At 51.6% G+C, this 15,783-nt stretch overlaps 1 protein-coding gene across 2 annotated transcripts in view; it reads right to left on the bottom strand.

Moving 5' to 3' along the window:
* Nucleotides 1-977: 977 nt before the first annotated feature.
* EVPL (envoplakin) overlaps nt 978-15,783 on the bottom strand; it is a 57,760-nt gene continuing 42,954 nt past the window's right edge. For both annotated transcript variants that reach the window (XM_024101671.3, XM_005297510.4), the window contains exons 14-22: nt 15,518-15,699; nt 14,756-14,934; nt 13,759-13,897; nt 12,387-12,580; nt 10,385-10,535; nt 9,455-9,538; nt 9,257-9,367; nt 5,603-5,695; nt 978-4,784 (exon numbers count right to left, since the gene is read on the bottom strand). In XM_024101671.3, the coding sequence (XP_023957439.2) occupies nt 1,332-4,784; nt 5,603-5,695; nt 9,257-9,367; nt 9,455-9,538; nt 10,385-10,535; nt 12,387-12,580; nt 13,759-13,897; nt 14,756-14,934; nt 15,518-15,699 (4,586 nt within the window). In that variant the 3' untranslated portion in view covers nt 978-1,331. The remainder of the gene's footprint in view (nt 4,785-5,602; nt 5,696-9,256; nt 9,368-9,454; nt 9,539-10,384; nt 10,536-12,386; nt 12,581-13,758; nt 13,898-14,755; nt 14,935-15,517; nt 15,700-15,783) is intronic.

The following is a 15,783-nucleotide window of genomic DNA, read 5'->3' as shown; positions in this document are numbered from 1 at the left end:
TGGCTTCAAGCCTGCTGGGAATCTGCAGGGCTATAAAAGCCAGTTAGCTGCTGCAGGTTAGAACAGGAGCTCGTGGGAGCTAGCGCTGACAGGCACTAGACCAGGAACCTGACTGAAAGCATGTAAGGCTAGTAACACTGAGATTCTAGTGTACGTCTTGTTTTCTTTGGTGTACCAATAAACTGCCTTAGTTCATGAGCTGAATGTCTGTCTGCCCCCTGTTCAAAAGACCCAGGCAACCATCACAGGAAATCATTAGCAAAACCTGTGAGTACTGACAAGCATCTGATTCCAACCCACAGATGATTAGAGAAGTTTAAAACATGCATTAATAGAATGCTGTTGGCCAATCAGCAGCTCTTCACCTGGCTTCCAGACCCTCGTTCTGCGTGCTAGGCCACTTTTCCTCCCATCCAGCTGTTGCTTGGCCTTTGGAAAAGGCAGAATGATCTGCAGTTCCCATTGGTTGAAATTAGTTGATTGTTTCAAATTATTTTTGTAAGAACTAGATACAATACAGTCCCCAGGGAGAGGCTGTGCATGAATGATGGGGGAGGAAGAGAAGGAGCTTAGCTAAGAATGATCAATCCCCTGGCCGTATTGCCATCTCCTAGAAAATCTGGCAGTCTCCCACACCCATTAGGACCGGGTACAAGCACTTTGATTTGGTTCTGAATCATGAAATGCAGAAGACATGATCCTTTCATTTCAGCCGGGGCTGAGCATTGTAAAAAGGCACTTGGCCCAAGTCCCATTGACGTTCACTCCTCCGTGTCTAATTCACGTAGCCACTTCTGGAAATGTTATGCTGGGTCTATAGTGCTAAGGTATATAGGGCCAGCTCCTCAATGGTATTAGGCACCTAAATGCCCAGGGGAGTGAGGATCTGGGCCCTGGTGCTCAAGACAGGGCATGTTTAGACCTACACTGAAGGGTGGGTGGGGACATCCTCCATTTTCAAAGATAACACAACAGCGGAGAGACACCTTATAGTTTTATTGCATGCATAAGAATGAACAAACTTGGGAGCACATTAGCCCCTTGACACCCTCCCCCCACTTCAAGGTGACAGGAAGTCACACAGTTTAAACTACCACAAGCATATTTGATGAATCAAAATCCCCTTTACTGTCCAAACCAGGCACAGACGCCCATGCTAGAACCCTTTCACCCCGATGAATGCCTTGTCTTCCTCTGTTGCCCCAGTTATGGGGAGGCAAGATTAGCTCGCTAGAATAGTATGCAGACAGACATGCTAGGCAGTCTGTTCAAGTGAGAATATCACCGTGGCTTAAGATCATGGTGGAATTGGAGGGGACATGGAACTCGTCTTAGTGCCTGAATCGTGACAACATGGGAGAATAGCGCTCAGGGCGATGAGACTGAAATCCCTCGGAGGTGGCTGGGAGCAGCAGCAGGCCGCTCAGAGGATCTTTCCGGCAACGAGTCATGGCTTCCTTGTAATTCATCTTTTCCTTGGTGACTGGGTCAACAAGATCCTTCTCGTAGTTGGGCTCATCCTGGAGCATCCTAGCCAGGTCGTCGCTAATCATGCCTGTCTGGGCTGCTTCCAACACTGGGATGCGACCGGTTTTCTTGGGATCAATGAGCCCCCCAGTCAGGTGTTGGACCTGTAGGTAGGGGAAGGCACTGTCCTTGGTCATCCATCCTTTCTGAACTGCCTCCCCGACAGACAGCCTCCTCTTGGTCACAGGGTCCTCTACACCTGTGAAAGCTTTCTGGGCGTTCAGCAGCCTCTGCATATAGGTGTTGTCGATCAGCCCTCTATCTATGGCTTTGTGGACAGAATACCGATCCCGTGTGATGAGGTCTACGATGCCCCCTGTTGCAGCCTGGGCCTCCAACAGCTTTTGAGCAGTCATGGGATCCACCATCTTCTTGATGACAGCAGTTCTTATGTTGCACTTGGTGTCGGTGGCGGTGTCAAACACTCCGGCAATGGGGAAGCTGTCATCGCAGAAGCTTTTCTGCAAGCTCGAAGGAAAGAAGCTTTGGGTCTGCTGCTGCATCGTCGGAGACGGAAGCGGAGACTTGGAGATGATGGAGCCAATGGACAAAGAGGAGGGAGGCTTGGATTCCCCTGCTACCAGCAGAGCAAACTCCGAGATTGGGATCTTGCCATCCTTGTACAGCTGGTACTCCTCTTTCGTAATCTTCCTAAACCTCAGGGCATCTTCGATGGAGTATTGTTTCCCACTCTTCCTGTCGAGCAGGACAGAAACATCCCCGTTGGGGCCCAAGGTAGTGATTTCCTCCCAGTCGCACTCTAGTTCTTGCAGCTGGATGTACTGGTTTCTGTCTATGATTCCTCTTTTGTATGCCTCATAAGGAGACATATCCTTCCCCGTCTCTGGGTCCAAAATGGAGATCTTAGTGGAGAGATTAGTCTCTCTCATCTCGGTCTCGTGGCTCATTTCTTCCCGGTTGACCCCAGACTGGAGTTCCCGGATGGACCTCTCTTTTTCATAGATCTGGTCCTTCTCTCTTAGGATAGCTGCCTCCAGGAGGGAAAGTTCTTGCTCACGCTGCATCTTTTTTTGCCTGTCATTCTCTGTCTTTTGGCTGAGGAGCTTGGACTCCTCTCGGAGGACGAGGACTTTCTGCTGCTTCTGCCTTTCCAGCTCCCTGAGCTCACTCTCCAGGTTGGCTCTCTCTTGGATTGCCAGGTTTCGTGCTTTCTGGAGATCAGCCTCCTCACGGGACCAGGTCCTTTTCATGCCTTCGGCTCTCTCTATTTTCTCCTTGAGTCGTCGTATGTCCTCTTCTGCATTTTGCCGGGCAGTTCTCTCTCTGCTCAGCAGCTCCCAAATCCGTGCACGTTCGTTTTCTAGAACTTTGTCTTTCTCCACTCTGATAACCTCCTTGTAGATGGTCTTCTCCTGCGATTTTGTTTTCTGCAGAATGTCAGTCTGAACCTGCAGATTCTTGCACTCCCTCTGCAGGTTCAGAACCTGCATCTTTTCATTGTCCAGCTCCAGACGCAGTCCACTAGCAGCCTGCTCGAGCACCGGATCCTTCTCTAACTTGACCACTTCTTCCATGATGATCTTCTCTTGCACCGGTGTGGGGCTTTCCTCTATTTCCTTTATTCTCATGGTTATTTGACGCAGCTCCTTTTCCAACGCAAGCCTCTTGTTTCGATCTTCCTGGAAGTTAAGCAGCTTCTCTTTCTCTTCCACCACAGACCGAAGCTGCTGTACCTCCCGTTCTACACGACGTCTGTTGCTCACTTCCTCGTCCAAACTCCGGCTCAGTCTGTTGTGCTCATCCCTGAGCTTTGGATCCTTCTGGGTGAGAATCACCTCCTGGACCACCACCTTTTCTTCGGGCTTCCTCCTCTCCAGCAGCATGTACTTGTTCTGCAGGTCATAGATGGTGTCCTCAGCTGCTCTCCTTTTTTGAGACACATTGCGCACCTCTTGGCGGAGGCGATCAGCTTCTTTTTCCAAGAGTGGGTCATTCTCGTATCGGACAACTTCCTTGTTGACCAGCTTGGTTTCAACCTTGGACCTTTCCCTTTTCCATTCATCCCTTTCGCCCTGCAGCCGGATGAGCTGCTCCTGGGACCTGCCATTTGTGTTCACCAACTCATTGAGCTGTTCCTTCAGCCTGTCGATTTCTCTAAGAATCTCTGGGCTCTTCTCAAGTTTCACCACTTCCTGGATCACCTCCTTATACTCCACAGTTGGTTTCTGAGACCTGAGGATGTTCAGCTCAGACAAGGCCTCTTCCACCTTCTTGTCAATCTTTGTCCTTTTACTAGTAACTTCTTGGAGCTCCTTCTTCAGGCGAGTGATTTCCTTCTCTGTCTCTGGATCTACCACGAAAATCTCATTGACTCTTTCTTTAACCTCTACCTTAGGTTTTTGCCTCTCTGCAATGATGTATTTGCTTTGCAGCTCTGTCAGCTCTCCTGTTAACATCAGGTTCTTGTTCCTCTCTTCTTCAATGAGAGTTCTAAGCTTGGAAGACTCTTTCAGCAGTTCTGGGTCCTGTACCACCTTCCTCACCTCCTTGACAATGATTTTGGGTTCTGCTACTTCAATCAGCCTTTCCAGCTCCTCGATCCTACTGTTCAGTTTGATTGTCATGTCCTCCACAGATTTCCTGTTGAAGGTTTCTTTGTCAATTTGCATCTGCAACGTCCTGACGGCCTTCAGCATCTCCGGGTCCTTTTCCAGCTTAATCAACTCTTTCACGACCACTTTCTCTCGGATGTTGGGCTGCTTCTGCTCCAGAACGTACACCTCTTTCCTGAGCCGTTCAAGTTCAAGGGAAGAAGTGGAGCTCTGTTCTCTGAGATGCTTGATTTCCGCACGGAGGCTAGCCGCTTGGTTATCCAGGTTTGGATCCCTCTCGATTTTAGTGACCTCTTTGGTAAGCAGCTGGGCCTCAACCACCTTCCTCTCTTTCTCCATCTGGATGAGCTTCTTGTTCATCATTTCAATATCCGCCTGCAGGCTGTCCCTTTTTCTGCTCTCATCCTTAATCTGATGCGTCATCTTAGCCAAGTCGCTCTCCAGTTTTGGGTCTCGGTAGTATTCGACCACCTCCTTTTCTTCCACTCTTTCAATGGGCCTTTGAGTCTTCAGCAGCAGAAGCCTGTTTCTATGTTCTTCCAGCTCCTGCTGAACCTTGGCCACTTTGCTCCTTTCCTCCTCCAGCTGCAGTTTCAGTGCCTTTGATTCTTTTGTTGACTGAGCCAGATTTTCTGACTGTTGCATTTGCTCATGTTCTGCCTGCATCTCCTCTTTTACTTCCTTCTGCAAGGAGAAAGCAAGAAGTTCTTTAGAAAGACAAGGAGTTAATGTCACTCAGAGCATGGCATCAGTGGCCCTTTCCCTGAATCCTCAAGGCTTACAATGCTGGCCAGTTGGAGAACCGGAATAGGTGATAGCAGACAAAACTGACAATCACTTAGCCTTTGATTAAACACAATCGGCAAAAATGGATGTGGTTGGGGTACTGTTCTCCCAAGTGAATCAAGCAATATTGGAGTTATAAACTAGTATGATCTTTAGGGTATTTGTATCTTTAGGGTTGTCCAGCAAGAGGAAATGCTAAATTCCTACCATGCTGATACAGGCTGTTGGGTGGTTCTCTCTCTGAAATTCCTAGTATCTAAGCATTGGTTAGACAGAGCTGTGAACACTAGTTAATCTTAATTCTGGATCCCTTTTTTCCCCATTGAAAACAAAAACATTTGTTAATACACTCAGTGGCCACACATGGGCAGGGCCTCGGTTTTATGTTTCACTGAAAAGATGGCGTCTTTGGTCAGCAGTGCAATGCCCCACCGGCCATGCTGAGGCAGAGTTCCCTGCTGACTCGGTGGGAACAGTGCCATCTACTGGTTCACCAGGACTACCGCCTCTAGCACAATGCGTCCCAGTCGTCCCCCGTCCCTGCCCCCAGGTTTCCATCCACATCCAAACCCTGCTTGACTTTGAAATCTGGTGAGATCTCAGCTTGAGGCAGGACCCTGAACAATTCTGCTGCATCACACTGATAAATAACTTCTTTCCCACCTTGCAGGTAGGGCATGTTCGCTAGAAAAAAGGTTAGAACAGTTTGCAGATACCTTCTCTGCCACCTTCTTGGCAAACTCCAGCCGGCTGAGCTGCTGTTTGTTTTCTGCTGCTGTCTCCGTGTAGAGTTTTGTCACATCATTCTCCTAAACAGAAACAGCGAGAATGATTTGGGAAGTCGCCTGTGACTTGGCTTGTTAGACCTACTGTATTCCTCCCGCATCTTTACCCTCTAGCCCTATGCATCCTCTGTGCAGTAGTTATAACGCGAGGCTCTCAAAGCACTTTACAACCTTTAACTGACCTATACGATACCTCTGTGATGTTATCATCACCCCTGATTTTATAGCTGAAACTGAGGCATGGGGTGGTTAAGAGACTAGCCCTGGGGCGTGCAACAAGTCAGTGGCAGAACTGGGAATAGAACACGGGAGTCTCGACTCTGTCTCACAGTCTAAGTCCTACATGATACTCTCCCATATGGCCAGCTACAAAGCAGTAACACTTACTGGTCACAGTGGGCCCAAGTAACGTTCTTGGCTGGTGCCAGGCTTATTAACACGCACGCCCCAGCTGAACCCATAAATAACAGCCTGGCCATGCTCAAGCCAAAAGCTTGGAACTGGAAGACAAATGCAGCCCTCAGCAGCAATATTCAGAACCCCCAAAAGTGAACGGTTACTTTTAATTCAGAGGCTGCTCTAGGGCTGGGTGGTGTAGTAAGTGAAAGCAATGTAGTAAGTAAAGGCCTAATGAAGGCCCAGTATGAGGCCTGAACCAAACTAAAGTAATGGTCAAGACTTTGCTAATATGAAGTAAAGTTAAGCTGTGAGCAAGAGGCAGGCCCTGCTCACAGAAGTTGGCAAGGAAAGGGCTGATGTTGCAGAAATACATATTCATTTAGCATAGTTACAGTATAAACATGGTACCAAGATACACTATACCGGAACATTCCACAGATAACAGCGAACAGACCGACCCATCCCAATGACAGGGGCAAAAGGGTAAAATGATGGATAGAGTTGTTTTGATCGAACCAACAGGTACAAGGCGGCACCTTACTGCGTAGAGGGGTTGTACCTTGCTACGTAGAGGGGTTGCACCTCAATACGTCAGGAGCGATGTGTAACTTGTTTGTACCTGTGTATAAAAATGTATCCCTGGGGTGGTGTCTTTGTCCTGTCAAGGGGGTAGTGGAAAGTCCCGCCACTGAGCTGAGTCCATGGCCGAGCGGCACTTTCTAGCAGTATGCCCGGTAGACTAAGTAATCTACGGGGAACTGAAATTGTGTCAGGGTCGCAATAAACCTGGCCGAGGTGCCTTTGTACCTTACTAGACTCTGTGGTTATTGGGGGTTCTCGTCGGGTTTGCTGTGTCAGCTATCTGCGCAGAGCTGGGGCAGCACACAGAGGGACCACATGCACGCAGCCGAGTGATATCAACAGGAGAAAGCAGAAGCACCACCCCGGTAGCATCTAACAACAGGTGGATGGTCTGAGGAGCTGCTCTGAGCCCACCCAAAAGAAGAGGTTGAGATTTTTCTGTGTGGAACCAGAACCATCTACATGAATTTGGTTTGGATTCACTTGCCAAATCATTTGCCAAGCCCTGGAAAGAGGGCTAAATAGTTCGGATTTGTAGTTCTTCTTGACGTTGTAGAAGTGTAAACTACAGCAACACTGCACTGGTGCAAGCCAGGGGGAAAAAAAAGTGTTCACAGGAGAGCATCAGCTATTCTAGCAGCAGCAAATGGCCCATGCAACCCAACACCCCTGTCCTTTTAACATGTAGCTTCATTGACTGTATGGTAAGGAAGACACCATCAGCAATACCAAGGCAAAGTAATTCTCTCTATTCTGATATTTCATATACGGCTTTGTCCTGTGCTATCAGAACCAGACAAACCGGCAGCACTGCTTATGCTTCAGGAGTAGGACAATGACTGTAGGGTTGCCAACTTTCTACTCACACAAAACTGAACACCCTTGCCCCGCCCCCTGCCCTGCCCCTCCTCCGAGGCCCCACCCCCGCTCACTCCTTCCCCCTCCCTCTGTCGCTCGCTCTCCCCACCCTCACTCACTCATTTTCACCAGGCTGGCTTGGGGCTTGGGTGTGGGAGGGGGTTAGGGCTCTGGCTTGGAGTGTGGACTCCGGAATGGGGCCAGAAATGAGGGGTTTGGAGTATGGGAGTGGGATCAGGGCTGGGGCAGTGGATTAGGGCATGGAGGGGGTGAGGGCTCCAGGGTGGGACTGAGGATGAGGGGTTTGGGATGCAGGAGGGTAGGGTTAGCATATGTCCAGTTTTTCCCGGACATGTCCGGCTTTTCGGCAATCAAACCCCCGTCTAGGGGGAATTGCCAAAAAGCCGAACATGTCCGGGAAAAATACCGGCCGGGCATTCCTCTCCCGCGGCTGCTCTGCTCCTCCCCGGACTCAGACTTCGGCTCTGTTTAAGAGCCAAGCTGCCCGAGCCAGTGCTACCGGCTTCGGGCAGCCCCCATGCCTCCAGACCCCAGCCGCCGGCCGGGCACTTCTCCTCCCGGGTTCCAGCTGCTCTGCTCTGGCGGCGCAGGGTCCGGAGGCACGGGGGCTGCCCTAAGCCGGTAGCGCTGGCTCGGGCAGCTTGGCTCTTAAACGGAGCCGAAGTCTGAGTCCGGGGAGGAGCAGAGCAGCTGGAGCTGGGGAGGAGAAGTGCCCGGCTGGGGGCTCAGGGTCCGGAGGCATAGGGACTGCCTGAAGCCCGAGTGCTACCAGCTTCATGGTTTGCTGGGCAGCCTCCAGACCCTGCGCCCCCGGCTGGGCGCTTCCCCTCCCAGGCTCCAGCTGCGCTGGGGAAGCGCCAGCCGGGGGCGCAGGGTCTGGAGGCTGCCCGGCAAACCGTAAAGTCGGTAGCGCTCGGGCAGCCCTTTTCGTGTGGCTGGGAGGGAGGAGGGGGAGTTAGGGCGGGGACTTTGGGGAAGGGGCGGGGAAAGGGCGGAGTTGGGACAGGGCCGGGGGTGGGAAAGGGGCGGGGCTAGGCCCCGTGGAGTGTCCTCTTTTTTTATTTTTTAAATCTGGTAACCCTACAGGAGGGTGCTCTGGGCTGGGACCGAGGGGGAATCAGGGCTGGGACAGGGAGTTGGGGTGTGGGAGCAGATCAGGGGTGCAGGCTCTGGGTGGCGCTTACCTCAGGCGGCTCCTGGAAGCAGCGGTATGTCCTCCTTCCGACTCCTACGCGGAGGTGTGGCCAGGCGGCTCTGTGTGCTGCCCCGTCCGCAGGCGCCACCCCCGCAGCTCCCGTTGGCTGCGGTTCCCGGCCAATGGGAGCTGTGGAACCTGCGCTTGGGGCAGGGGCAGCGTGCAGAGCCTCCTGGCTGCCTGCGTAGGAGCCGGAGGGGGGACATGCCGCTGCTTCTGGGAGCCGTGCGGAGCCCGGCAGGCACGGAGCCTGCCTTTAGCCCCGCTGCACTGCCAACTAGACTTTTAACAGCCCGGACAATGGTGCTGACCGGAGCCGCCAGGGTCCCTTTTCAACAGGGCGTTCCGGTAGAAAACCGGATACCTGGCAACTCTATCACTGGCTGCAGTCAGAAAGGGGGGGTGGGAAATTGGGGGAACAATCAATACCTCCCCAAGGTTGATTTCAGACAAGGTGTAAGCAGGTGAAACCACATGGAAGTCAATGAAACTGCACCTCCTAACACCAGGCCTTTGTCTCAAGGTCTCACCTGGGCCTGGATGCTCTCTTGCAGTGGGGTGACACGCAGTCTTTTGGCAGCGGAAGCACTCAGGGTGGGGTCCAGAGAAGAGCAGTATTTGCCTGCCTGAAGCTCATAGTCCTATTACAAGTGAAGACAAAGAGGTCAGATTGGGTCTCTGGTGGACAAGACTAGATGGCAGAACCACATGGCAAAACCCAAACGTACGTTGAGAGCAGACTGCACGGTCTGGGAGAGTTTGACCACTGCGTTCTTCTCAGCCTCCTTGCCTTGGATTTCCTCCACCAGCCTCTGCGGGAGAAAGAGACAGGACCTGAGTACTTGCATCTCAACAAAGCTCTCACTAAGGACAGGATGCTATCAAACAGAAGGCAGTCAGGGAGGGAAAGAAGCTGCTTCTCCAGGGGTTCCCATCAGAAGGGAACAAAGACTCCACCGAGGGAATGGGGAAATGGTCTTGGCAAAGAGAGCATGACACAGCTGCAGTCTGGCATTTCTGTCTGGTTAATGGCACAAGCTGAGCCATTTCAGCAATGGAATCTGTAGGGCTCTAAGCTATGGGGATGGGCGTAGTTATGTCAAATAATGGAGGTGACTGAGCTCTGGCCTTGTGTGCCTGGATAAGAGAGCAGAATCTTGGAGCTACCTGGTCTCTTTTCCCCTTGACTGATAGAGCTCAGGTACGTCATGGAGGGGCGACCGCCTACCAGCTCTTGGTGTTTGCTCAGAGGGTCTCGTCTGAGAGGCCATCTCTCTCCCCAGCATAGTACTGTGTCAGTCAAGGATGTTGGCAGCTATAGAGATTAGCAGCCAATTCCCGGTATGAATGGGAGGGGACAGCTGGCAGGAGATGCTCCGTGAGGGCCACCTGGGCTTTGAAGGCCATGCAGCAGCATGCTTGTAGATGCAGGATCTGGCCCCCCTGCATTCCCTATCCCGCTCTCCACTTGTTGCAAGCTGCCCTCTGCATCAGGCAAGGTCCTGCTTTTTCTGCACTAGTCACTTCACTCCCGCAGGTGACGCAGGGAAAGAAGCAGAGTGGCAGTTACCACTCCATGTAGGTTCCAGGTGAAACCAGGGACACTCCTTTCCCCTCCCCACGTCTGTGTCTCCCCCTAGGCCTGGCAGGAGGCTCACCTTCTGTGCCTGCAGCTTGTAATTGATCTGGCTCAGTCCATCCATGGTCTTGACCTGGTGCTTGGGCAGGTTGTTCATCCAGAACATCATGTTCTCGTTGGAGTTTTGGAACTGCTGGTAGGTGAGGTTGGTGTTCCGGAGGGTCTTCTCCCTGGACAGGTGGGGGAGCAGGGGGAGGTTTAAGGGGAAAGAGGGTTCTCATGTGCAAATTACTAAAGGGACATTGGGAATGTCACCAGGTGAAAACCAGGGTAATTAAAGGGGTGGTTAGTAGGCCAGTAAGCAGGAAGGCTTGGCTGGGAAGAGCACAGTTCTCTCTAGTAGTGTGTGTAACGAATGCTAAACTGTATTATCATGTTCAACCCTAGGTGACGACATATGTAACATACCTTACCTGAGAGGCAACGGGGGAAGGAAATACATTTTACTGGGGAAAGAGACACACAGAGCTCTTCTTCAGGGCTGGGAAAGGTACGCCCAGCCTCACAGCAAAATGCAAAGGGGAACAGATTGTTTAGCACATATTGTAAGTGTTGTGCAGGTTTCCTTTGAGAATGAGGACCAATAGAGGGAGATTGCTTTGCAAAAGCTGTTCACCCACAGGTGACAGGGTCTTTTGTCTTTTATCATTTTCCTCTTTGAGTTCATTTGGGAGCATAGTGACTGTCTGTTTCACTTTCTCTGACCCACTAACCCCTGTTCCACCTTGCATTTTGCTGTGATGCTGGGAGTATTTTTCCCAGCCCTAATCTGTGTTGCTAGAAAGCTTGTCTCTCTCACCAACAGAAGTTGGCCCAATAACAGATGTTACCTCACGACCTTGTCTCTCTAATATCCTGGGACCGACATGGCTAACAACACCGCATACCTCACCTGAGCATATACCAGCTGTCGCTGGCCAGGCAGTTCATGTTTTTATAGAGAACACATCTGTGTCTGTCTCTCTCTATATCGGGGTGGCCAAACTTACTGGCCCTCCAAGCCACATATGACAATCTTCAGAAGTTCGAGAGCCGGAGCGCACCTGCCAGCAGGGCTGGCTCTAGGCACCAGCGTTCCAAGCATGTGCTTGGGGCGGCACTTTTCAAGGGGCGGCACTCCGGGGTTTTTTTTTTTTTTTTTCCTTCGGCGGTGGCACTCCGCCTTTTTTTGTTTGTTTGTTTTTTGCTTGGGGCGGCAAAAAAGCTGGAGCCGGCCCTGCCTGCCAGGAGTTTGAGCTTGGAGCTTCAGCCCCACTCCTGCTGAAGGCCTGAGTCCCAGCAGGTGTGCCCTGCAGGGCTGAGCCCTGAGCCCCTGTTCCCTGCTGGACAGAAGCTCCTACTCCACCACCCCACTGCAAGGCAGAGGTCCGGAGCTCACTCCCTCCCCCGTCAGTCTAGTAGGTGGAGAATGGGGGGATACAGGGGGCTTGCAAGCCGCACTTTAATGGTAAAAGAGCCGCATGTGGCTCATGAGCCACAGTTTGGCCACCCCTGCTCTATAAAAGGGAAGCTCTGTAACCAGCGCATATCTGGGAAAGGAGCTTGACCTGTTAGTAGCAGCCCTGCAAACTTCCCGTGTACAAGGAGTACACGACAGACTGAATTACGGAGAGGGGAAGTTTTAAAGTCAGGAGGCAGATTGTGTTAACTCTGCAATTACCTGCACATCTACAGGGGCAAGTGGCAACTGGGAGAGGGGCGGGCAGGAGCAAACAGCGCTCTCCCCAGTTGTCGCACTAGAAGCAAAGCCTACGCTGTACATAAAATTGCTGCACAGCATGCCACAGCGGGGCATGCTGGATCCCAAGCTACACTGGCCTGGGGGAACTGGTCTGGGGTCCTGGGACAAAGGGGAGTCCAGAAGATCTCCCCAGAGGGTCCCAAATCCTAAAGCTGGCCCTTCAATTCAAATGACTCAGGTACATTTGGGTTTGGTGGACGGACCCAATTCTCTCCTGGCTGTCCCGCCCCAAATCCCAGCCTCCACCCCCATCCCACGTAACGGAGGCTGGGCTGCTCACCGGTGATCCAGCTGGTCGGCCACAGCGTGGTAGCGGTCGTTGAGGAGCTGGACCTCCCGCTTCTGCCGGGGGAGGTCCGGGCAGTACTCCTGGAAGTTGTTCTGCACCGCGCTGCAGTTGTGCTCAGCGTCCTTGAGGCTGCGGTTCAGCTTCAGCACACAGTCCTGCTGGGTGACCTGATCCCGCTTCAGCCTCTGGGAAGGAAGAAGATGGTGGATGAGTGTCGGTGGTTCCGCTCACGCCGCCTACCCAGCACCTGGTCCTGGCGCCCTGTAAGACTGTTGGTGTCCCAGAGAGGGAGTCGGCTCAGTGGGGCAGAAGAGAATGGAGGGAGCTTCTCTTTCCACCCCAACATCTTTATCATCAGTAGCGACGGGGAAATTGATACAGAACAAATCCACTCCGGGTTCACGGGGGTGGTAGAATGCAAACGTTGCTGAGTGCGAGGGTGGCTCTTTGACGCAGAGACGTGGGAAGGACAGATGTTGGGGGAAGACTTGGGGAATCAGTTGGAGAGATGGGGAAAGAGAGAAAGGGGCTGGAGGGGGTGGGGTCAAGAGAGCTAGAGGCGGCATTGGGGAAAAAAAGAGTCATGGTGGGTAAAGGGGGAATTAATTGTTGGGCAGAGAGACTGGGGCTGGGACACAGGTAGATGGAGAAGGGGTGTGCAGAAGAGCAGTTGATTGTGGGGTGCTGGGGCAGATCAACTAGGGGAGTGTTTGGTGAGGAACATAGGAGGTTTAGATCTCTGGGGTGGGAGTCGGTTCTTACAGACGCTGCTCAGTGACTGTGACAGATGTAACATTTTATCCACCTACCAATAAACAGCAGTTTCTGAACTGGTGAAAGTGATTTAGTCTGCAGACACTATGGAAGCTCATTTAGAGCAGTGTTTCTCGGGTGGCGGGTTGTGCCCCCTGGGAGGGGGTGTGTGTGTCCCAAAAGGCCATCAGGAGGGTCGTGAGGTATTGAAAATGTTACTACAACCTAAAGCAAAAGAAAATCTCACTCCCCACATACCCTGACCCTTCAATGTCAGTATTCTCTGCCACGGCCAGCTTCCCCAAACACACACACGCAGGTCAATTATACAGGCCTAGCACTGCTAGCCTTGATCCAGTTTTTACCCTTACAGCTATAGAAATGTCAGGAGGTTGTGAAAATTTTTGACTTCAAACAAGGGGTCAGCAGCCCCAAAAGGTAAACCAATGCTGGTCTAAATGAAGGAGTCAGGGCCTACTGGGAGAGGCGTGGCCATCCAAGTCTCTTAGGTACCCTAACAATGGGATAAACAGAGCCTAGGTTACCGACTCCATCTCTTACTATGCCCGTATCGTTCTCATTGCTGTTGAGAAGCCAAAGGCTCCCTCACCTGCAGCTCATTGGCACGATCCTGCAGGGCGTTGGGAGAGGCTGGGATGGTGCTGTCCTGAGCCAGCTTGGACTCAAAGCTGCTGATGATCTCGTCCGTGATCTCTATCTGGTTCTCCAGGTTCAGGGAAGCCTTGGCTCTGAGGAGGCGGAGATGGTGGAATGTGACTAGCTACAGAGGACACACATCACTCCCCTCACCTCTCAGAGTCTGCCCTGGAGCCAGGCTTCTGACTAGCTGCAGGGGATTCGTCTGTCGCTCATTGCACACTGCAGACCATTAAGAAGTTGGCCTTGAAAACACACCCTGCCCTTGACACCCAGCCCCATTTTCTCCTGAGAGTAGCCTTAAAGACAGAAGAACAGGATAACGAGCCCTAGGAGAGGTTGGCAGTTGTGTCCACCTGCCCATTGGGTTGTTCTAGGAGAAATTTCAAACTACAGCAGCTGATTCACCTTGCTGTGTTTTTACAAAATGGAAACATCGTCTGAGCCCCCGCACATATTCAACCCGGGTGGTAATCCCCGTTTGCCAGAAATCTGTATCCTGATTGTTACCAGGTCATTGCAGAGTGCTCAGAGCAATGTGGTTTTCATCTCATTTGGGGTCTCTAAGAATACAGATAAAACAATAATAAAAATGGGGGAGGGGGATTGTATTTTATTAGAAACTTAAAAATGGCCCCATTGTGCAGAAAATTTCATCATATTTTATGAATTTTCCACCTGGAAATAGGCCTTTTTTTCCAGTGAAAATGAGGCCATCTGAATTTAAAAAAAAAAAGATTTCAAATTCAAAGTGCAACATTTCACATGGTTCTGATTGAAAAACAAAGACCATTTATTTATGTATTTGTACAGAAGAGTCAAATCTGAGGTTCCTCCTAAATTTCTCAGGACAAAACCAAACACATTTGTGAGCAGAACTTTGTAAGACCTCGCTGAGCAGGTGTTTACAACTCTGCTCTTACCCGTCTAGGGTTACGGTCTCCACTTACTTCTCATCGTACAGGCTGGACAGCATCTTGACGTCATTATACTTGTTCTTGACGTTGTTTAGAGTCACAGGGAGCTGAGAGGCGGCGGTGCTGGTGGATTTCTTGGACAGGAAGGCCTCACACTCCTTCTGCATGGCTTCCTTATCTGCCCCAATGCCCTGAAGTCTCTTTGTGGTTTCCTAACACAGCAACAGAAATTCCCAGAGTCACTGAACACACAGAAGCTCTGTGTTAAGCTGATGTGATACAGCGGGATCTGCCGGGGTGCCTTGGCTGAGCCAGGCTGGGAACACGTACCCACGGCACAGAGTGGAGCATAGCCAAAAAGGGGAGAAAACCAACAGTTTGAGTCCACCCAGGGCAGGACAAAGACCCGCAGCAGATGACATAATCAGCACCGAACAGACACTGAACCAGAACTAAGCCCAAAGGAGGGGAGAGAACCACAGGGTTTATGCGCATGTGTCTTCTCAGGTCACCTCCCATAAGGACCATTCCTAAAGTACAGGAAACATCACTAGTTCAGCAGAGGAAGTGCCCGTATTTTCCCCTGAGTCAGACCTGCACTGTAACTACCTCCAGCAGGCCTCTTTCTGAGCGCTGAAGCCAGCAGATGTCTCTGCAGCAGCAGCAAAGCTCTCTCCTTTTCTATTTGGAGCGGCAGGGGCTAACGCCTGCACGTTTTCTGTCAGTTCAATTCTGCTCCAACTGTTGGAGCCAGCTACCACGATCGACCCGTTCTCTGTGCTCCTCAGCCCTCACCTCCTGGTCCTTGATCCTTTTGTGAAGGTCCTCTGTCGGGGCACTGTGGCTTACTGGGGACCTCACCCGACTAAAAATCTCCTTCTCCACTTGGACCAAGTCCCCGCCAATCTTATTCAGTTTAGAGAGGAGCTGGTCAGCTTGGGGGTCGTCCTGGGCAACGGCGGGACTTCTGATTGGTGCTGGAATGACAAATTGATATTGAATCAGTGCACTGTCCCATCTGCATCACACTCTGGGTATCTTAACCTTTCTCCCTAGATCTC

The sequence above is a fragment of the Chrysemys picta genome, chromosome 12 (assembly GCF_011386835.1).
Source record: "Chrysemys picta bellii isolate R12L10 chromosome 12, ASM1138683v2, whole genome shotgun sequence".
Lineage (NCBI taxonomy): Eukaryota > Metazoa > Chordata > Testudines > Emydidae > Chrysemys > Chrysemys picta.
The sequence above is the reverse complement of the archived record's forward strand: the minus strand, read 5'-3'. Positions and strand labels throughout refer to the sequence as shown.